The 19,836-nt window shown below is 56.2% G+C and overlaps 1 protein-coding gene across 8 annotated transcripts in view; it reads left to right on the forward strand.

The window, feature by feature from the left end:
• Positions 1 to 19,836, forward strand: part of Sh3bp4 (SH3 domain binding protein 4) — a 70,931-nt gene that overhangs the window by 39,155 nt on the left and 11,940 nt on the right. For 4 of the 8 annotated variants that reach the window (XR_015450598.1, XM_013066944.3, XM_087209488.1 and 1 more), the window contains exons 2-4: positions 7,203 to 7,414; positions 11,367 to 11,508; positions 16,388 to 16,639. Coding sequence is in view for 7 of the 8 variants with exons in the window: in XM_013066944.3 (XP_012922398.1) it covers positions 16,522 to 16,639 (118 nt within the window). In the remaining variant the exon portion in view is untranslated. Of the gene's footprint in view, positions 1 to 7,202; positions 7,415 to 7,778; positions 7,899 to 11,366; positions 11,509 to 16,387; positions 16,640 to 19,836 lie in introns of all 8 variants that reach the window. The other 4 variants (XM_013066943.3, XM_087209490.1, XM_021247425.2 and 1 more) reach the window with 3 other exon arrangements.

Genomic DNA, 19,836 nt, shown 5'->3' on the forward strand with positions numbered 1-19,836 from the left:
CAGGGCCACCCTGCCCCCGACTGGCACAGTGATCTTTGTGGCTGCTGTGGCTCACCCCTGATGACAGCAATGTGCTGTCCGTGTAGATGGTTTCTGAAGTGAAGGTGTCTTTACAGACTGCTCTCCACAGTATCCCAGCCCTGCCACAGCCCCACTGGTACTGGGCCTCCTGAAGGTGACTTTGCTACATCACCAGGTTTGCTGTTTCTTTAAATTACTATTGAGGCATAGTTGTTATAATGTAATTAGCCATTTTTAAAGTATGGGGATTCATTGAAATTAGATACTTGGCATCAAGCATGCTGGACATCACTTTTGACTTTGTGATGACTTAGGATCGTTTGGTTTACAGTATCTTCAGTCTACAGTGGGTTTATCAGGATATCCTAAGTCAAGGGACATCTGAAATTGAGTCGTGTAGTCTGTGACCTTTTGTGAGTGCCTCTTTCATGTAACCTGATTTCAGAGCGCATCCATGGAGCATGGATCAGAATTTTATTCCTTTTTATGGCTGCACAATATTCCATTGTGTAGACAGACTCCCTCTTGTTTATCCGTCTGTTGGTGACCGTTGGGTTGCTTCTGCCTCTTGGCCAGTGTGAATATTACCGCTAGGGTTGCTTGTATTTTGTTCTCATTTTATTCTAAAAGCAGCTTCCCCTCATCTGTAAATTCTTCGAGAGACCCTCAGCCTTTAAGCCCTGCTTCTCCCCCCACCATGCCTGTCCCCACTGTCTCACGAGTCTTTGGAGCGGGGCTTGATGTGCTGTGAGCTCCCCAGTGTGAGCATGGTGGAGCTGCTCACAGCGAGCCCTGAAGACCTGCCCAGGAGCTGAGGCCCAGGGCCGCTTGGGAATCGCAGCTCTACTGCTCGGGTCACAGGGAGGTTCCCCAGGCTGCTGTGTGCTCACCTGGCAGCCTTGCCACACCTGAGGGGAAAAGACTGTCGGGAGCTGGGGGAGGCAGAGGCAGGTATCTCCCTGCCCTGCAGCTCTGCCCACACTTCAGTTCCCTGCACTGGGGCCCCTGTCCCCCCTCGGGTTCTAGCTGCTGCTTCCCCAGTGCATCCCCACACCCCCTGTGACAACGGGCCCTTTCCTGTCGCTGCCCCAAATGATCCTCCCCTGTCCCTACCTGTGAAGACCTCCTGAGCGGCGCCCAGGAACCTGCATTCCAGCTTCCTGCACCCCGAGCTCCTCAGTTGCCTGCACTCCCTGGAGATGGGGCGCCAACAGCTTCTCCCTGTGATCTCTGCCCTGACGAGCTGGAGGGAGGAGAGCGAGGGTATGCAAGCAGAGGGATGTGAGCCAGCACCGGCATCCATCCTAGGGTCCTTCCTGTGGGCCCCGCACACCCAAGCACTCAGCTCCCAAGGTTATTGGGTCCCTGGCTGCGTCGCCGACTCTGGGGGCGCCTGCAGGCAGCGGCTCTGCCCTGCAGCTGCTCAGCCTTCTGGCTCCACACTAATCCAAGCCTCGGCCACCTGTCCTGCCCTGGTGCCGGGCCAGCCTGACCTGGCCCTGCTGACACCCGGCGTCTCCTGCTTTGCTCTCCCTTCGTGGAGGGCGGCTGTGCTGAGAAAACCTCAGAGGGCTGCTTGCTGCTGGAGATGCCCAGCGGGGCCAGGCAGGCAAGGATGAGTGTTCACAGGCGAGGGGCACTTTGGGGAGGCGAGAAGGACCTGCCACCAGTGCTGGAGTGTGCACCACCGCCAGGAAAGGGGAGGGCAGGCGGCTGGCGCAGGAAGGACCCTTGGAGCACAGCACTCCAGCCCCGGAGGCTCCCAGTGTGCACCTTGCTGGGCACTGGCTCCAGGGCAGGCGGGGAGGAGGGCAGGACAGGGGCTGCAGGCCTCGTGTGGGCTTTGAGCACCTCTGCCAACAGGGCCAGAGAGAAGGTGCCAGAGAGCCGGCTGGGAGCCTGAGCTGAGCCACAAGGAAAAAGAGGACAGAGACGCGCCCAGGGTGGTGCCACTTGGCAGGTGCCCCTTCCTGTCCCTTCTCCTCCTTGGTGCTTTTCAGGTCCTGGGAGAGGCTGGCCAGGAACTGCCCTTGGCCAGCACTGCCCTCTGGCTCCAGGTCACACTTGGCTGCCTGAGCTGAGCGGGAAGCCCCTGCTGGGTCTGGGTCAGGAGGAGCCTGTAGGGTAGGTCGTGTCTGTCTCATCTCTGCTGGGCAGGATTTGCCAGTGGCTGTGCTGAGGGGTGCAGGACCCAGCTCCTCTCCGGGAGCCTCTGACCCCTTCCAGGGAAGTGAGGAAGAATGCCTCCCCTTTGCTGAGAGCCTGATCTTCCACAACTGGCCTTTTGTTGGGTTTGTTTAGATAGAAATAGTTCCTCATCCAAGGTAGACATCCTTTGCCCTTGGGGACTGTTAACTTCGGGCAGTGCACGGCCAGTCCTGTTTCCCAGCAGTCCACACCCTGAGGTGCTCTCCAGGCCCTGAGCCTCCTCACTGGCAAGCCTGCTCCTGTGGACCTGCTGCTCTCCCTCTCCCATCAGCACTGACTCCTGGCACTGGGCTTGGCCTGCTCTGCTGCGGTGGGGTGGGGTCGAGGTTCTGAAGACCCTGGAAAAGTGGGCTTGATTTTTCTGCCCCTCGGTTTCCTCATCTGCAAAGTGGAGGCAATAATCTATCTCACACACAGGACGGCTGGGGTATTTAGATGAATTCACACGCAGAAGCAGACTCCAACAAATGCCGCATGTGCTTACCTCCTGGGGCTGCTGTAGCGAATTATAAAGTTCGCCCTTCACTTCCACAAATCCGTGGCGTCAACTGACCATGGGAAGAGCGTATTGCCCCCAAAATTGTACACACTGAATATATACGGACTTCCTATCATTGTTCACCAAACAATAGAGCGAAACAGTTGGCACAATGTCCATTGTGTTAGGCATTAGAAGTCACCCAGAGAGGACTTAAGTGTTGTAGGAGGTGGGTGGTTCTGTGTAAATACCAAGCCCTTCTATAGGAACCAGGGCATCTGCAGGTTCTGCTGCCGCCTCCATGGCAATCCTGGAACGCATCCTTTTGGGTACTGAGGAACAACTGGATGTCAACTGGGTGGCCGCAGACCAGAGAGGTTTATTCTCTTTCATCTGGAGCCAGAGGTCTGGAACGGAGGCCTTGGTGGGTCCAGGCTCCCTCTGAGGGCTCCTCGGAAGAGGACTCCCTGGAACAGGTGCCTGTGCTAGGCAGAGGGAAGCCGGCTGTGAAGGCAGTGGCTGCAGAGAGGACACACTGCTGCCCTGGCAGACACCGTCCACACCGCCCAGGGCTCAGAGAGACGCAGGATCGAGTGAGCATCCTGATCAGCTGATTCCTTCTGTTACGGGGCCCTGACCCAGGCAGCCACCAAACTGGCGACTTCGCCTCTCCAAGCAGCTCGGGTGTCCCAGGCGCTGGCACTGCTCAGGACTCCTGGGGACAGCTGGCAGCGAGCACAGGAAGGGCCCTTGGTCTCCCTCTGTGGACAGGTGCAGGGATCCATGCCCCGTCCACACGGGTCAGTGACAGACAGCCAAGCAGGGGCCCGAGTGTGCACCGGTGAGGCCCATTCCCACGGCGGGGAGGGGTGGCAGTGGCCTTGTTCCCTGGAGACAGCCGAGCCTTCGGCTGAGGGCCCTCCTCGCCATCCTCATTTTCCCACGCTGTGTATCCCTAAAGAAAGCAGCAGCCATGCCCACCCCTGGCGTCCAGCAGGGAACAGGAGTGAAGCCCCTTCCTTTGGCCGCTGGTGACCCAGGCGCTCCCACCACACTCCAGAGCCCAGGTGCCCGGTCCCCAGCTCAGTCCCCCATGGTTCTGAGGGTGAGGAGGAAGACGGCACGGATGCATTTCGATGTTTCCCTGGGGGTCGGGTGAGAGAGCCGAGGGCCACAGCACCGAGCATGCAGGACTCGGAACAGAGCTGTGGGCTTCCTGTGGCTGTGTCTGGGCTGAGGCAGGGCCAAGTCTACAGACTGGCAATGCCCATCTAGGCAGTGGAGGAGGTGCCGCAGCCTGCTTGTCTCCTGGGCTACAGGGACAGCGGCCCACTGGGGAAAAGACAGGTGTGGATCTGCTCACAGGAAAAACATGTTTCCAGACAGCCCTCTGTCCCCTGGTCTTTTTCCAGAATTCTAGTCTCGATGAGTCAGTAGAGGTTCAAGAAGAAACGTTAAGGCCCTGAATGTTGATTGGCAGGGCTTCCCAGGCCAGCGAGCAAAGTGGCACTCTGCAGGCCTCGCTGTGCTCGTGGCTTGCTTCCTGGCCTGTGCGATTTGCTTCTAGGCCTTGCTCCTTCCTGGGCAGATGTGTGTCCCATCTTGGTGCAGTATGGCTGCTTATGGGCATTTGCTTATACTGCTGCAGGCTGTGCGCCCCCTGAAGGACCGCTTCTCCAGCAGAATGGGGAGAAGAGAGCTTCCCCGGATGGTGCACACAGTGCTCAAGGGGGCTCTGGTTCTCGTCCTCTTGTTCCTCCTGGTTCTAACAGTGTGCGTGTGTCCTGGTGAACCCCAGTACCCTGTAGCTCCACCATCATAGTACAGTGGTCTCGTGAGGCCAGCCATTTGGTTATCATTAAGAAATCCCTTTTGTGACTCTTCAGGTGGCCTAGGACTTTTTACATCAAGCCCTCTGGGTTTCAAGGTTAACTACTACCTGCTGCCCGCCAGCCTTAGACTCATCCCTCAACTGTGTGCTCACAGGACCAGCTGAAGGCTGACGGTTTTAGACCTTAGGGACGTGTGTTCAGAAAGCCGGGGGCGAGATGCAGTTTCACCCGCTGTGTTTGGAGCTTGACTTCTGAATGCCTCTTGGAGCTTCCTTTGTGTTTGGGGTGATGTCAAGGGGCAAGGAGGGGCGCTGTGGCCAGGAATGAGGAATGCAGTTCTACGAAGACAGATGGATCCGTGTCCAGGCCTTTTTCAGCCTTAGCTTCCACGCAGAGGTGCTGGCTTGCTGGGGCTGCAAAACAGCCTGGCCACAGGTCCTTTAATAACCAGGAGGGCTCTGAGAAGTGGGTCACTGGGCAGTTTCCCGTGCAAACATCTTAGAGTCTGTTTACGCAAACCAAGATGCCTACAGAATCGTTCTGCACTCCAGTCCCCTGGGAGCACGGTCCTATGCAGTCTGTGGTGACCTCGACTTCACACAGAGCAGGACTCCGCTGCACCCTGGGCGGCTCTCCCCGCAAACTCCTTCCCTTGGTTCCAGAGGCTGGAGGTCCAGAACCGAGCCTCCGCACGGCGGGCTCCCTCTGTGGCTGAGAATGAGCTGACCTGGAGACTCCCCTAGGCCTGTTCTTGGTCACCTTTTGCAGGCTTCATGCCATCTTCCCTATGTACATGTCTGTGTCCAAACTTTGCTTTCATAAACAAGAATCCCCAGGCTCTCCCTCATGACCACATCTTTATTTGGCCATCTGTCTGCAAAGACCTGGTTTCCATAAGGTTGCATTGCAGTATTGGGTTTAGGACCTCGGCATCTTCTGGGGGGTCACAGCGTAACTCCTAACAGGGTGTTGGAATGAGGTGAACGAGGCTGGCCTCTCACTACCCTCCTCTCGCTGCCTGGTGGCACTAGGGTATTGGCCAAAGGTGCTATTCACTGTACCCTTTTGGTCCGAACCCCTACATCGGGCCCTTAACAGCTCACTCCACTGGAGAGATGGGCAGATGTCCTTGGCCCTCAGCTCCACACACACACAGTGGCGTGACTCCCAGGGGAGTCCTCACTACCCTCCTCTCGCTGCCTGGTGACGCTAGGGTCTTGGCCAAAGGTGCTATTCACTGCACCCCTTTGGTCCGAACCCCTACATCGGGCCTTTAACAGCTCACTCCAGTGGAGAGATGGGCAGAAGATGTCCTTGGCCCTCAGCTCCACACACACACAGTGGCGTGACTCCCAGGGGAGTCCTGTGTGCAGAGCAATTAGTGATTCGTAAAGGGCTCAATCAGACTGGTACATTGCTCTGGTGGGTGTGTTTAGAGTAGCGTCGGCCCGGCATACAAGCTTGCACTCCTGATGTCTTCCAGGGCTTGATGCCCACCAAGCATGGCCCGGGGCTGCATTCCCTGAGCCCTGGCTCCCCCGACCTTCCCGGATGGCGGGGGACCTGGACACAGAGGCCGCAGCTAGACATGGGTACGACGCATTGGCCCGCTCCTCCCGGGCACCCTGTGTCCCTGGGGTCTTCTGCAGAGTGCTGGGGGTGTGAGATGGTAGTGCCAGTCTGTTCCTCAGCGGAGGCCCTGTGGTCTTCAGAGCTGCACGGGCCACGATGGCAACTGGAGGATGGTGGGAAAGGAGGAGCTGGTGGCCCATTCTTGAGGTCCTCTGATTAGGAGCTGAGAACATGAAACGCAGGAGCCCTCGTGCAGGCTGGTGGCCCAGTGTGGTACCCTAAGAGAGCTGCAGCTGCACTCAGCTCCGTATCCCTGCCTGGGCACCTGCGTGCCAGGATCACCAAGCACAGCCAGAAGTGGAAGGTGCAGGTGGTGGCCTTGCAGCTCGAGTCAAGTGCATGGTGTGTCATGGGGCTTGGGGACACAGCTCCCTGGGATGAAGAGGTCAGGTCCCATTGATAGTTGACACGGGGCAGTGGGTTGGCGCATTGGAGCCATCGCAACTACAGAGGCAGGAAGGTGCTGCTGGCATCTAACAGGCAGAGGCCAGGGCTGCTGCCACTCACCCTTCTACACACAGGACAGCCTGCAGCAGGGACGTGGGTCCTTAAGTGATGGCATTGCGGGCTCAGGAGCCCTGGCCCCGAGGGTGAGCGGCAGCAGAGCTGGGAGCAGAGCAGCAGCACATGAAGCCCCCCCTGGGGCTGGGGAGCAGGAGCTGGGGAAGCAGTGGGGAGACCAGAGCTGAGGGGAGTCCCCAAGGTGGGCACTGGGCCCAGCGAGCATGCTGTGATGACTGTGACCCAGGGATGGAGGCCTGCTGCACTTCTGCTGCTGCGTTTGGGAAGGCTGTGTTCCCTGTGGGTCACTTGTACACAGCTGCCGGGAGTGGTGACGCGCATGTTGCATGGGGAGGGGGCAGCTCACCCAGGCCGCACCTGCACCTCCTATTTTCCACCTGGGAGAGCACAGGGCCTGAGGCAATTTAGGGAACAGAGAAATCTCAAGTAAAGGAGAAAATCATCCGCTCTCACCGCTCCCAGCCGGCTTCTGTTTGCTTTTACATACATATGTGCTTCCTCACACACAGAAAGAAAACTCAGAGCCCGCGGTAATGCGGTGGGGTGAGAGGCCTCAGGAGTGAATTGCTGGGATTTCCAGGGAAGTGAAACGCTCTCCAGGACTCCGTGCAGTCCATGCAACAGACCTTCCGTGACCGGCCTCGCTCCTGGCCTGGCTGGCGTGGCATCGCCCTGCACACAGCTCCGAGGATACGTGGCTGCTCCCCACTGTGCCCCGCAGGTGGGTGCTGACCCCGCCCCGAGGGCAGATGCGGTCACAGGCACAGCCTCTCCTGTGCACTTTCTTTACAGGGGGGTCTGGGCTCTGTGCTTCCTGGGTATTTTTGAGTTTTTGTTTTGAGGCACGATCTCCTGAACCACTGAGCTGCTCAGGCCAGGCTCCACCTGGATGACTTCTCCAGGGTGCTGGGCTCACGCGTGTGCCACTCCCCAGGCTGCTGCCCGCTCTGAAATCCCTCCAGGAATTACAGGCCATGCCAAGCTTATGAATAGATGAGTAATTATTTTAGCATGTGGCTTTTAGGTTGAACCCCATCAAATTGCTGATATTCAGCCAGTTTGGGGTTCTTTCTGAAACACGACAGGGACACTCACTGAGGTCCACGTCCACACCTGACCACTTCACATCAAACGCTGTCCACGTGGAAGAAGCCCCTGCAGGAGTGGGACTTGTGGCTGTCCTTGGGTGAGGCCGGATCTCCACAGTGAGTCCCCAGTCAGGCCACCTGTGGGGTCTGGGAGGTCACCACACCTGGGGCGGGGAGGCGGGAGGAGACTGTACTTTCCTTTACCTTATCAGAGAGTGGCCTAAGTCACTCCACTGGAATCTGAGGGCTGCATGAACAGAGCCTCTATGGTGGGCGCAGTGCTGAGCTCAGGGGCCAGGAATCACAAAACCTTGGCCCTGCACCCTCCTCAGGTGTGGAGCCAGCAGGAAGCTGTGCCCTAGGTCTGCCTTGGGGAAGTCCAGGAAGAAAGGGGCCACCTTCCTCTCTAAAACAGGTAGCTGCAGGCTCTCACCTGACGCAGCCCAATTCCACTTTGGGAGACTTCACTGAACAGCAAATTCTCTCTGCTCCCCCTTCCTGCCCAGGGATCTTTGGCAAGCAAAAGTTCCTGGAGATTTTTCATCAGAGCAGCAGCATCAGAAGTAGATTTAAACTTTGAGTCTTTCTGGTGGTTGAGAATCCGCCAACCCAGTGCTTCTGGGCCAAAGCAGGGCAGAACGTGGCAGTGCGGAGCGCTGGCTTCCTGTTTCCAGGCTTCACCCGTTGTTTCCTTAAGTGACTGAGTCACGCCCAGTGGGTCCGCTCTGGGGACAGTGGCTGGGCCCAAGGTGCTGGATTTGGGGACAGAGGAGAGAGAGAACTCTCAGCGTGTGGGGATGGTGGTGTTGATGGCACAAAGGCATGAATTTCTTTGTCACCTCTGTTTGTCCTGCTGCTGCCATCTCAGACTGGAAGAGGCCCGACCCCAGAGTGTCTCAGGAATCACGTCCTTCACCACCACCTCTTCATGTGGCTTCTAAGTACTGAGTTACAAATGCTCAGCTACAGGACTCAATGACTTCCCTTTGCCGGCAATAATTCCCTCAAAATACAATAGGAGAAAGAGATGACATTCACAGTCGCAGCAATGCCAAACCCAAATCTAAAAATTTTTTAAGTGTTCTGGAAGTGTTTTCTGGAAAGAGTGGTTTTTTTCACTAAGTCACCAGCTGAGGACTTGTGTGGGTCCCAGGCTCTGAGTCTTACAGCTGGACTCCAGTCTAGACAGAGCCTCACTCACTCCTAACCTTAACATGGCAGTGGTAAGGCCCCATGGCCCACCACTTGTGTTTTATAAATAGTTTTATTAGATCATGGTCACAATCACTTGCTGAGTAAGGACAGAATTGAGCCTTTGTGACAGAGAATGTTTGGCCCCCAAAGTTTAATTTACTCTATATCCCTTCAAAGAAAATTAGATAAATGGAAACCCACCATGTTTCTGGAAGAAAAAGTGAACTAGTATGAAGATGTTAGTTCTTACCAATGCAATACCAAAAAAAAAGTGACTGTCACATTACTTTTTTGAGGAAATTAAGTGGTGGGAAATAATTACTAAATCATCCTGAAATTCATTTGGAAGAAAAAATAAGGGAAAATAACTGGTAGGACCTTAAAGGAGACTGGTCCATTGGAACTAGTTCTCTTACATAATAAGAGTGCTGTGGTTAAGTAAGGGTTGACAATGTTATAGAAATTGGCAGGCTAATGACACAAGACAGCCCTCGTGTCTGTGACCATTAAAATGCATGAAGGTGACATTGCATCAGTAGAAGGGGACGTGTTGTTTCAGAACCCCATGCAGGAATAATTGCTTAGCTCTTTGCTAATTAATTTTGTGGAATTCCTCCCTGAGAAGCAAAATAAATTCTTTGTACATTAATGTCAGCACACAAACCAGTTTTTTAAATGAAGGAAAATAGATGGGAACGTTCATCTAATTTTTCACTAAAGGAGGACTTTCTGTGTTTAGGAGGAAGTCACAGAGCAGGATTGATACGTGTGCATCATGGAGACACCATCAAGTTAGCAGATGAAGTAGTGTGAGCACCAGGATATCAGCAACTGATGAGATACAGTTTGCAAATGTAACTGAGCAAAAGCTGCAAAATGAGAGTCCATGAGGGAGAAAATAAGAAGTGGTAGAAACAGTCATGTATTGCTCGGTGGGGCTCATTTTGAGAAACATGTCAGTAGCCTATTTCTTCATTGTTCAGAAAGCGAAGTGTGAGCTTACACAGTTAAGACTGGACACAGTTACCAGGCAGTGTGGTCCCACAGGACCATGGTTCATGCGTTTGGACCACTGTGCAGGATACGAGCATTTGAGAAATTTCTAAAGGAAGGCGAATTTACACTCTTGACATCTCTTCACCCTACTTGTCAGATTGTCCAGGCTGTTGAGATCCTGAAGGGCCGCAGCCTCCCAGGAAAGCATTTGGCAAGACTGCACGCTCTGCTAGGAAGTTGTCATAAGAAATTCATCCAAGGTTGGGTGCAAAGATAATCACTTCCGGGTCATTTATCATAGGACCATGGGGAGCTTCTCAGGGGAGGAGGGTTAGGCTGGCTTGGGCTCTGCAGAACTGTGGATGGGCCCAGCTGGCCTGGTCCACACTGCCCATTTCTGACACTCCTATCCCTTCTCAAATCTCCTTCCTCTCAGATGGCCCATGTCTCCTAAGTAGTGGAATCATAAGACCAGGAGATTTAAGTATGAGTACAGTGTTTTACCCCAGATCGCGGAGCGGGCCCAGAAAGGGTGGGGTCCCATGTGCAGGATTGTAATGCACCTCACACTGGGGGCTCCCATGAGGGTCGGCTGCAGGACCCAGTGCCTGCCCGGGGAGGGGACTTGCGGAGCTGGAATCAGGGCTGGCTCAGTGAGACTGAGAATGGGGGTTTATTTTATGAAATATAATTTTTAATTATAAAGAAGAAAATTGAAGGAAATTTGGAACATTTTAAACAGAAGGAAAAGCGCTTGCATTTGTTACCTGGTAATAATGTCAGCATTCAGAATAGAATTTACTTTTCTTCTATCAGGTGTTCCTTCTTAAAAACAAAGTAGAATAAAATTTGTGGGTTTGGGGCCGGGGATTTAGTTCAGTGGTTCCGCCACCTGCCCTGCAAGTGCAAGGACCCGTGTTTAATAGTTCAATCCCCGGTACCAAAAAAAAAAATTTGTGGGTTTAATTTATCCCAATATTACATCATATGGACTTTCCATTCTATTAAATAGTCTAAGAAAATGGATTTCAGGGCTCCGTTCCCCATTAAGGAGATACACACTCTCCCTCTTGTGTCGCGTGATTGAGGGCTTCTCTATCTGTCTACATCCTTCATTTCCCAAGGACAGAGGTATTTGAGGGGCACTAGACAGGCAGGGCGAGTGAGAATTCACTCCACTTTCACCCCCCCTAACAGATATTGATGGTGTATGGATTTGTGGTTGGCTTACTGCTCTAAATATCTTGATGAGTAATTCAGGAGCTTGGTGGCTCATCAGTAAAGAGATCCATCCATTCATTGCTGGAATTTTGTCGATTGCTCCCTGGACTGGGCACGAGGTTCTTAGTGAGGTGGCGGCGGCACTGAAACCGCTGTCTTCCGCTGTGGCTGCAGGTCTGGCTGGCCCGGACCCTCATGGCCTTGAGCTCCTCCCTGTCCGGAATCGTCACCCTGCCCACCAGCGCCCTGACGGTTTGTGCATGAGACTTTCTGGGCATCCTGGGGACTGGTGTTGGTCGCCTTCCAGCCGTTCCTGGTAAGCTCTGCACTCCTTGGTTTTCCTTCCCCCTTGTGCTTTCCCCAAGGCATTAGATGCCTATCTTGAACAGGAGCGCCAGACTTGGTTCATGGGAGTCACTGATGAGGACTCAGCAAAACAGGGGACCATGTTAGACCCTAGAAGCTGCCTCCTCCTGCTCGTCAACCCCAGGCTTTAACCTGAGTTCCCCAGCAGAGCCCAGGGACGCCACTTCCAGGACACGCAGCCTCCATCCCTCACTTAGGTAGGAATGGGCCAGCCAGACCTGCCTCTTGGAGAGGGATCTAAGATTGGCTTGAAAAAATCCATATGAGTTCTCAGAAAGCACACTTCAGGTCTGTCTGAGGCAGTGATAGAACGATTCCTTTAAAATAGCACTCAGCTGTCAGCAGTACACTGACTCAGAGAGCAGAATCCATGTATCCTCTTTGTGAAGGACTGTGGCACATCAGGGGCCAGCGTGTGGAAGTCACAAGCCCTCCTTGTGCCGTTCTGCATCTTCAGGGAGGAATTGCTGGGGTCCAGAGCCCATCAGATGATTGGGTCTTGAGCTCCGCTGCCTCAGCACTTCGGAGCTGGCTGTGCTTTCTCCTCCCTGCCGGCCTCAGGGCTGGCTGATCACAGGACCCTCCTTCCCAGCCTGTCTGCCGGCTGCTGGGTCACAGGCCCAACCATGGACCACCGTGGATACGAGCAGCCCCTTTACCCCAGATTTGGAGGCACTGGAGTGGCACGGCTGGGTTGGTCTCCAAACCCCATGTGGTTTTCACCAGGAGGGTGATGCCATGTAGGGGGACAGACGAAGGTGCCACCCAGCACACATGGCACGAGCAACACACAAGGTGTCTCTGGCCAGCCTGTCTCCTCCCACGTCCCTGAAGACATACGCGGAACCCTGCCCTGCTCCTCCCAGCTGATGATAAGCAGTGGAGAGAAGGGAGCAGGTCCCGAACTCGGCACTAGCTGTGGCGTGGCAGCCTGTGGTGCTGAGTCAGCAGATGGGCCTGACAGTGGCAGAGCCACCAGGAAGGCAGGAAGGAAAAGGGAAGGAAAGGAAGGAAAGAAGGAAGACAGGAGGGAAGGAGACGGAAGATAGGAGACCATGAAGAAACAATGGGCAGAATAGCAGCTGTGGCACTCGGGATGGACACAGGAGCCCTGGAAGACGCCAGGGGGTCCTGGAGGGCTCCAGCATCCCATTTGCAAAGGCCCTGATTTGAGGCATCCATCTGGAAAGGGAAGGGTTTACAGCCCTGTAGGGGTGTCGAGAAAGTGGGGTCACGGGCAGCTCAGAAGTCGTGAAGGGAACAGCAGCCGTGCTGGACACGGGGGCCGTCGACTGCGGGAGCCCTGGGCCCGTGCTCGCCCGGACATGAGGATGCGTTGGAGTCCGACTTCGCACTGAGAAGAACCACCCTGCTGCCCGTGTGTGGGGGACAGGGGCCGCCCCCCAGCCCCTTCCTGTCCCCACCACAGCCATTGACCCCCAGCTCAGATTTCCTGTGGTGTCCCTCCCCAGCCCCTCGAAGGCGCTGCCCCTCTGGCCTGTCGTCCTTGCATGGCCTGACCGAGAGCCCCAACATCAGAGTCGTCCTGTCTGTGTGTCTGTCTCCGACACAGGCTCCCCAGAAGCAGACTGGGCTTTGTGTCTGTCCCCAGTGCTGAGCACGGACCTGCTTCCAGAACCTGTGCTCCTCCAAGCTGCGGGTGACCCTGTGACCAGGCGGCTGGCACCTCCAGGTGCTCGGGGCTGGGACTGCAGAGCTCCTGGGCTCCCAGCTCACCTGTGTCACGAAACACTCTGGAGGAACCCTGGGAAGCGAGTCTGGGGTCCAGGTGCCTGAGGGTGGCTCCTGCTAATGTCCCATCTCGGGAGGGGACAGGATTTGAAGTCCCTGCCAGGCCATCCTTGGACGTGCCACCACAGAGCCACATGTGGCTCCCCACAGTTGTCCAGGCCACTTGGGTCCAGACCGGAGGCAAACTTCTGTGGTTTTACCTTCACCAAGAGAGAGGTCTCTGGGTATGAACCTGGTGGCAGCCAGAGTGGCCCCATGTGGCCCCATCAAGTAACCCTGTAGAAGCCAGACATTCCCCGGAGCACCCTGTTTCTTGGGGGGAGGGGGTAAGTTCCCGCCACAGAGGCTGGCGATGGAAGTCACACTTGCTGCAAGCTGAAGGAAGTTGGGTGAAGTCAGCAGGATGCCTGGAAATTATACACCTCCTTAGGGCAGGATCAGAATTGGCGGGAGGGACCACAAGCAGTACTTTTAGGCCAGTGTGGGGTTCGGGCTCCTGAGATCCCAGGGAGACCTCACCCTGATGGGTGGGGGCCGATGGGTGGGGACCATTCCTGGGTGGGCTTGTGGTTTAGTTGCTCCTGGGACAGAGGCCACCCCCATGCGGGTGACTGGAATCCGCAGAGTGGTACGGTGGTACCAGGTGAGGGCTGTGCAGCTGCCTGGCTCACCACCAGAAGCCGACACTAATCCTGCCATGCCCAGTGTGCCCTCTGGGCCTGGTGAGCAGAGGATGGCCATGCTTGTAGGGCTGGGCCATCCCGGACCCCTGTGTAAGCAGATGTTGAGCAGAGCCAATTCCTGAGTTCAGCCTGCTGGGTTAATCCAGTCCCTCCTGGAAGATGCCCCGAGAGCCTGGCTGCCTCCACACTGTCCCTCTGTGTCCTGTGTACCTGAGAGCCGAGTGAGCACAGGCCCATCTTAGGCCAGCAGGAAGGAAGCAGGCTGAAGGGTTACATTCCAGGGACTGGGGTGAGAGGTAAAGTGTGTGTTTGTTGCTGATGAGGAAGGGGAGGATAAGAGGCGGAGGGTGTACCTGTAGCCAGAGACCTGAACAAATGGAAAGTCAGTCTGGTGAATATGCAGGCAGGGCTTTTCAGGCCAATGGGGACAGCCTGTGCAAAGGCCCGGTGACAGGAGGGGCTCAGTGCCTCTGAACTGGGAGGAGTTACTGGAGGGAGGGAGAGACTTGCAGGAAATGGAATCCAAGAGAGAGCAGGGGCCCGTAGCACAGAGCCTGGAGGCGTGATAAGCACACCCTGAGAGCTCAGAAGTTTTGGAGTTTAAATAGAGGCCTGAGAGTGTCTGGCTGCTGATTGAGGGGTGGACTGCAGGGTGTGGGGCTGGACACCGGCAGCCCTGGTAGGAGGCGCTGATTATTGTAATTGAGCTGAGATGATGGTGGCCTGCAGGTGCTGGGAAGGGTCAGACAGAGGGTAAGCTGCCGGGTGTGTGTGTGTGTGTCTGCCTTTTCAGCGGGTGAACGGCGCTGTCGAGGACTGACGTGGTGGGCTGGGGGCGGAGCTGGGGCAAGCCAGGGTGCTGGATTTGGACCTGGAAATCTGAGGTGCCCCTTTGGCACCGAGGCAGAGATCTTGGTGCAGGCGGGGGTCCCTGGCCCCAGTGGGGACCTGGCCGAGTCCGCCATGCTGTGCGGGTGCAGGCTGCCGGGCACTGGGCTTGTGGCTCCTGAGGGCTCTTCCCAGCCTCGCGGCCAGTCCTCCTCACACACGTCTGCGAAGGCAGCTAATGACAGGTCTGCGCTGCTGCCCTCCTGGTTTCCAAACCCGGCTAATTGTGGCCATCGGGGGCATGTGTGCAAATTGGGAAAATAGCACAGTGAACCTGCGGGAACTCTGAGGCGCCCCTTTAATAAGGCGAAGACAGTCGGCTGTGGGGCTGGCAACCTGGACAGAGCGCCCAGGGTGATGGCTCGGCGGGTCTCCCCAGGCTCGGAAATTCTGAAATCCGGAGTCCTGGAGAGGCAGGCAGTGCCAGGAGGGCAAGGAAGAAGCCCGAGGCTCCTGAAGCACAGGAGCACACACCACAGGCTGGGCAGGTCGGGGCTGGGTTTGGCCGGGAAGCCAGGAACAGGCCTGGAAGGTGCGGGTGAAACCAGGTGTGGAGAGTTGGCGCCCGGGCCGGGGAGGAGCACTGAGCAGCAGTGCCAGGCCTGGCAGGAGAGTGTGCTGACTTCAGAGGTTGGCAGGAGATTCCGGGGCCTGACAGCCACAGTGGACTCCGGACCTGGGACGAAGTGGTCAGCAAGGCGGATGGTAGAGAGCCTCCCTCCGAGCCCTCCTGCATCCTCTGGAGTGCGGCCTTCTGGGTCTAGAGATCAGAGGAAGCCCCCTCCAGCCTTGGCCTGCTGGTGCGGCTGGCTCCGCGACCTTGCAACGCAGCCTAAGCACCTCCCTTGCCGTAGCTCGCCTGCCCTTCACATTTGTGTGAGCCCAGTTACCCTGGGGTGACGTCCACCCTGCCCTCCACCCCAGTGCTGTGGGCAGCGGATCTGTGCCTGCCTGCTTCTGTGGATGGCATGGGAAGCTCGCCACTTGGGAGTCAGCTCTCAGCCGTTCCTGTTTCCTGTCCATGGGCCCCAAGAAAGGGGCCCCCACATCAGTCACCCCAAACAGCTGTTCCCACGGAATCACCTTCCGCCGGTCTAGTGACAACACCAGGGTTCCGAGCGCCGTGTTGCATTTTGAGGGAGATTTCCGGAGCGTGTGCTCAGGGAGCTTCCCTCCAGCCCCTGGGACCACGGAGGCCAAGTCTCCTTCCTGCGCCCGGGAGCAGGTAGTGTGGGCCGTGTGGCCTTATGTTGTCCTCTCTTCAGCAGCCTAGATGGGCTGGCAGGGACTGGAACATAGTTCACAGACCCCGCTGTGCCCGGAAGAGCAGCCGCAGCCCAGGAGACAGCCCAAGGGGTGCACAGGACAGCCAGCAGCCGCACTCCGTTCCTGCCCACCAGGAGAAGCAAAAGCGCACACCTGGCAGAAAGAGGGTCCCCTCCTCCCGTGAGGCACCCTCGAAGCCATGCTCGGGGGCCATTATCCTCCTCCCCTCTTCTCTTGCAGGAAGAAGCGCACTGCCAAGTGGACACCGCCGTGCAGCACAGCTGCCTGACCCGAAGCCACAGCCGCCGTGGAGAGAGGGAGGAGGAGACATGAGGCTGTAGCACACGGGCGGGTGAGCAGGCGGGCAGTCCAGCATGGCAGCCCAGCGGATCCGGGCGGCCAACTCCAGCGGCCTCCCCCGCTGCAAGTCGGAGGGTACCCTGATCGACCTGAGCGAGGGGTTTTCAGAGACGAGCTTCAGTGATGTCAAAGGTGAGTGGGGAGGCTGGGCTGCGGGCCCTCAGGCCAGGGGCTCCGCTCCACCGTTCACCAGTGTCATGGTCGGATGCTTCCGCGTTGGCTGTCAGGGCCTCACTGCTACACGTGCAGCCCTGGGCCGTAGCTCCTGTCTGACTTCAGTGTCCGGTGTGCAAAGGTCCCCCTCAGTAATGAAACCCGCCCCGTGAGGACCTGTGTTCTCTCTTGAAAGGTTCTGGTAACAGTGTCTTCATCACTCTCCTCATCTCTGGAACACAGTCCTGGATGCCCACAACTTAAAGCAGGAGAGGTTCTAAATTTGGCTCTAAGTTTGTAGAGGTTTTGGTCCACAGCAGGCCAGCTCCGAGGCGGGGTGCTATGGCACAGGGCCCTGGCGGAGGAGAGCTGCTCAGGGCCTGGCGGACAGGAAGCAGAGCGAGCCAGGGAGGGGGAGGAGCCCTTCTAGGCCACGCCCACAGCACCCCGCCTCCTAACAGCCAGCTGTGGTGCCTGCCCAGTCGCTCACTTCCGAGAGCCCCCACCTATGGGCACATGTAGACAGACACCGTAACAGACAGTAAGGTAGGGCTGCAGAGGTAGAGAAATCTCAGAGGCAGGAGGGTAGAGAGTAGATGAAATATTAGGGATCACCAGGGAGGGAAAAATGGGGCCGGGATGCGTGGGCAAACTACGCAAGGAACGCTGCAAAACAGCATCATCACCACCGTCACAGTCGTCGCCTTCTTGAGCACTCGCCACTGACGCTGACATCACCTGCAGACCTCCTTGGAGCACAGCTGAGCAGGGGCGACTTTACCTTGTGTCCTTAGCCCTTGGCATGAACTCAGTAGGAAATTAAATGTTTCAGACACGAACTGCAGCCCCCCAGATAAATGCAGCCCTTGCCCTGTCCACGGGCTGTGTTTACATCTTTGTCATCCGTTAGCTGCTCCTCTCCACTTCCCTGGCATCTCCCTTCCCCTTCCTGGCTGAGCATCACTTTAAATGTTCTTTGAGAGACTACCAAGTGAACCATGGGTTTTCTGAGATAGAGACAAAGTCATGGGTCGCTATAAATACTGGAACCATTTCTTTTTATAGTCTGGTAGTGGCCAACCTTTTCTTTATAACCCAGCAAGTCAGAGAAGCTGAGCATGAGCTATGTGGTTTGGACCAGGCTCCTCAAGTGAGGAGCAGGGTGCTGGATTTTAAAAAACAATCAGTGATCTGAAGACAATGAGGAAGGCCAGTGTCTCAGCCCCTGAGGGCCGCAGGGCCGAGGGACTTCGGACTGTGATGCTGAGGGCAAGCAAGTGACCCAGGCCATGCCCAGCCAGCAGCTTCCCATGCATGCGCCTGGTACACACTGCTGGGGGAGACCCACTTCCAGCCAAAGTGCCTGCTGTGATGCCTTCCACCCCGGTGAATGTTTTGCCTGCATAAAACCTAGGCAGAGGGGTGAAAAAGGTATCATTGAGTGCACTTAACTTCTAATACCCAGGGAGTTTTTGTGTTAAAATCAAGGTAGCTGAGGATGTGGGCAGTGCTCCCTGAATTCATTAAGCTGGCATTCGATGGGGATGTTGGGCACTGCGTGGGGTGAAGCCCTGCCTCTCTGAGGTCCTAGGTGCTTGCTGGCAGTGCCTGGTGGAAGGCGTGACTATGTCACGGCCACCCAGGGGTCCCCAAGGGAAGGAGGGCCCCTCGCCCTCGGACAAGCCTGTCCTGAGTGATACACAGGACCCCTTCTCCAAGGAGAGTGGTTGGAATTATAAGTGAAACCATTCTTATTCTTCGGTCCGGTGAAGCTGAAATGATAATTTGCATTGATACATTTTAGGCTGTGCACAAAGCATGCATAATCGCTTTGAGTTTTTAAATTTTGAAGATAGTACTGTAAGGGAATTAATTATTCTGGAGGAGCATAATAGGGATATAACTTTGGAAGGATTCTAACAAGATTTGAATGGCTGACAAGCTTACTGAATTCTCACTGGTCTCTCATTCCTATTTCTGGTAGATGTGTCAAGGAAACAAAGCACTTGGCACTGCTGGAGACTGCGGCCAGCCACAGAAGTGGGCGCAAAGGGCCCGTGTGGTACCCGCCAACCTCACCAGCCCAGTTCCTTTCCCCACTTCTCCCTCAGAGTGCTTCTTGGGGCTCAGGAAACAGCACCTCTCTGACCTTTTCCTGTCCTCCTATCTCTGCCCCTCCAGGCATGGGAACTAGAATTCTGCTTCCCACAGAGCCGCTTTTCCCAAGGTCAGCCCTGGCCCCAAACCCCACTGTGACCTCCCCGCTTCCTACGGAACAGTGGTCCGCACAGAAATCCTGGAGGGCCTTGTTCCAAAGGCCTCCGCCCCACGAAGGGGGAAGAACTGGTACAGCCAGGGCCTGAGGAGCCGGGCTGTGGGCAGACAGCCTCGCCGGGGTCCCCCAGTTCCCGCGGACACATAACCTTTTTGTCTGGCCTCCTTTCTCATCCCACCCAAGCAGGAAGATGGATCATTCACTGCAAGTCTTCAGGTCTTGGCTCTGAGGGCTCCGATCCCGGGAAGCTGTGGTTAGCCAGCTCATTAGTCCTGGCTCTCTCCTGCTGATCTGTTTGTTGCTGGTGGATTTCAGCAGACTCCAGGAGTGGACCCTGAGAGGGGAGCTGGAACTGCCCCACGCCATCCTCTTTCACTGCTGCTTTGGTTCCCTCCCTTCCTTCCGAGATAGATGTGTCTCTGCAGCGGTTTCATAGCAGAAGGGCACAGCCCCGGACGCTGGCTCTGCCCGAAGCAAGATCCGGCCTCTGTGCTGCTCAGTGTGTCCGGCGCCTGCCCTTCCTTACCAGGCACTTGCAAGTGCCAGCCCCAAGCACAACCATGAGCAGAGTGGGCTCTGGAGCTCACACCTAAGGGAAAGGGGAAGCCCTCCCTCCACGCACAGACAGAGGGGTGTCAGGGGGAAGGATAGCTTTTGCTTCTACCCTTCTTGGCGAGCCCTCTTACTTACTAACAAGACAGGTTACCAGCTCATTTGGTGGATGTTTTACTCAACACAGAAGCCTTCTAAGGGGATGAAGAGCCAAATTCCAGGCTAAACTGGGTGTTTCTACCCTGGGTCCAGGGAAGCGTGCAGAGTAGTGAGAAATGTGGGCCTGCCGCTGATGGCAGGCTCAGATGTCCTGAATGGGTGCCAAGCCTGCGAGTGTGGTCCCCTGTGT

This window comes from Heterocephalus glaber, unplaced genomic scaffold (genome assembly GCF_053883595.1).
Source record: "Heterocephalus glaber isolate CG9 unplaced genomic scaffold, H.glaber_assembly_v1.0 deba00001004, whole genome shotgun sequence".
NCBI classification, from domain to species: domain Eukaryota; kingdom Metazoa; phylum Chordata; class Mammalia; order Rodentia; family Bathyergidae; genus Heterocephalus; species Heterocephalus glaber.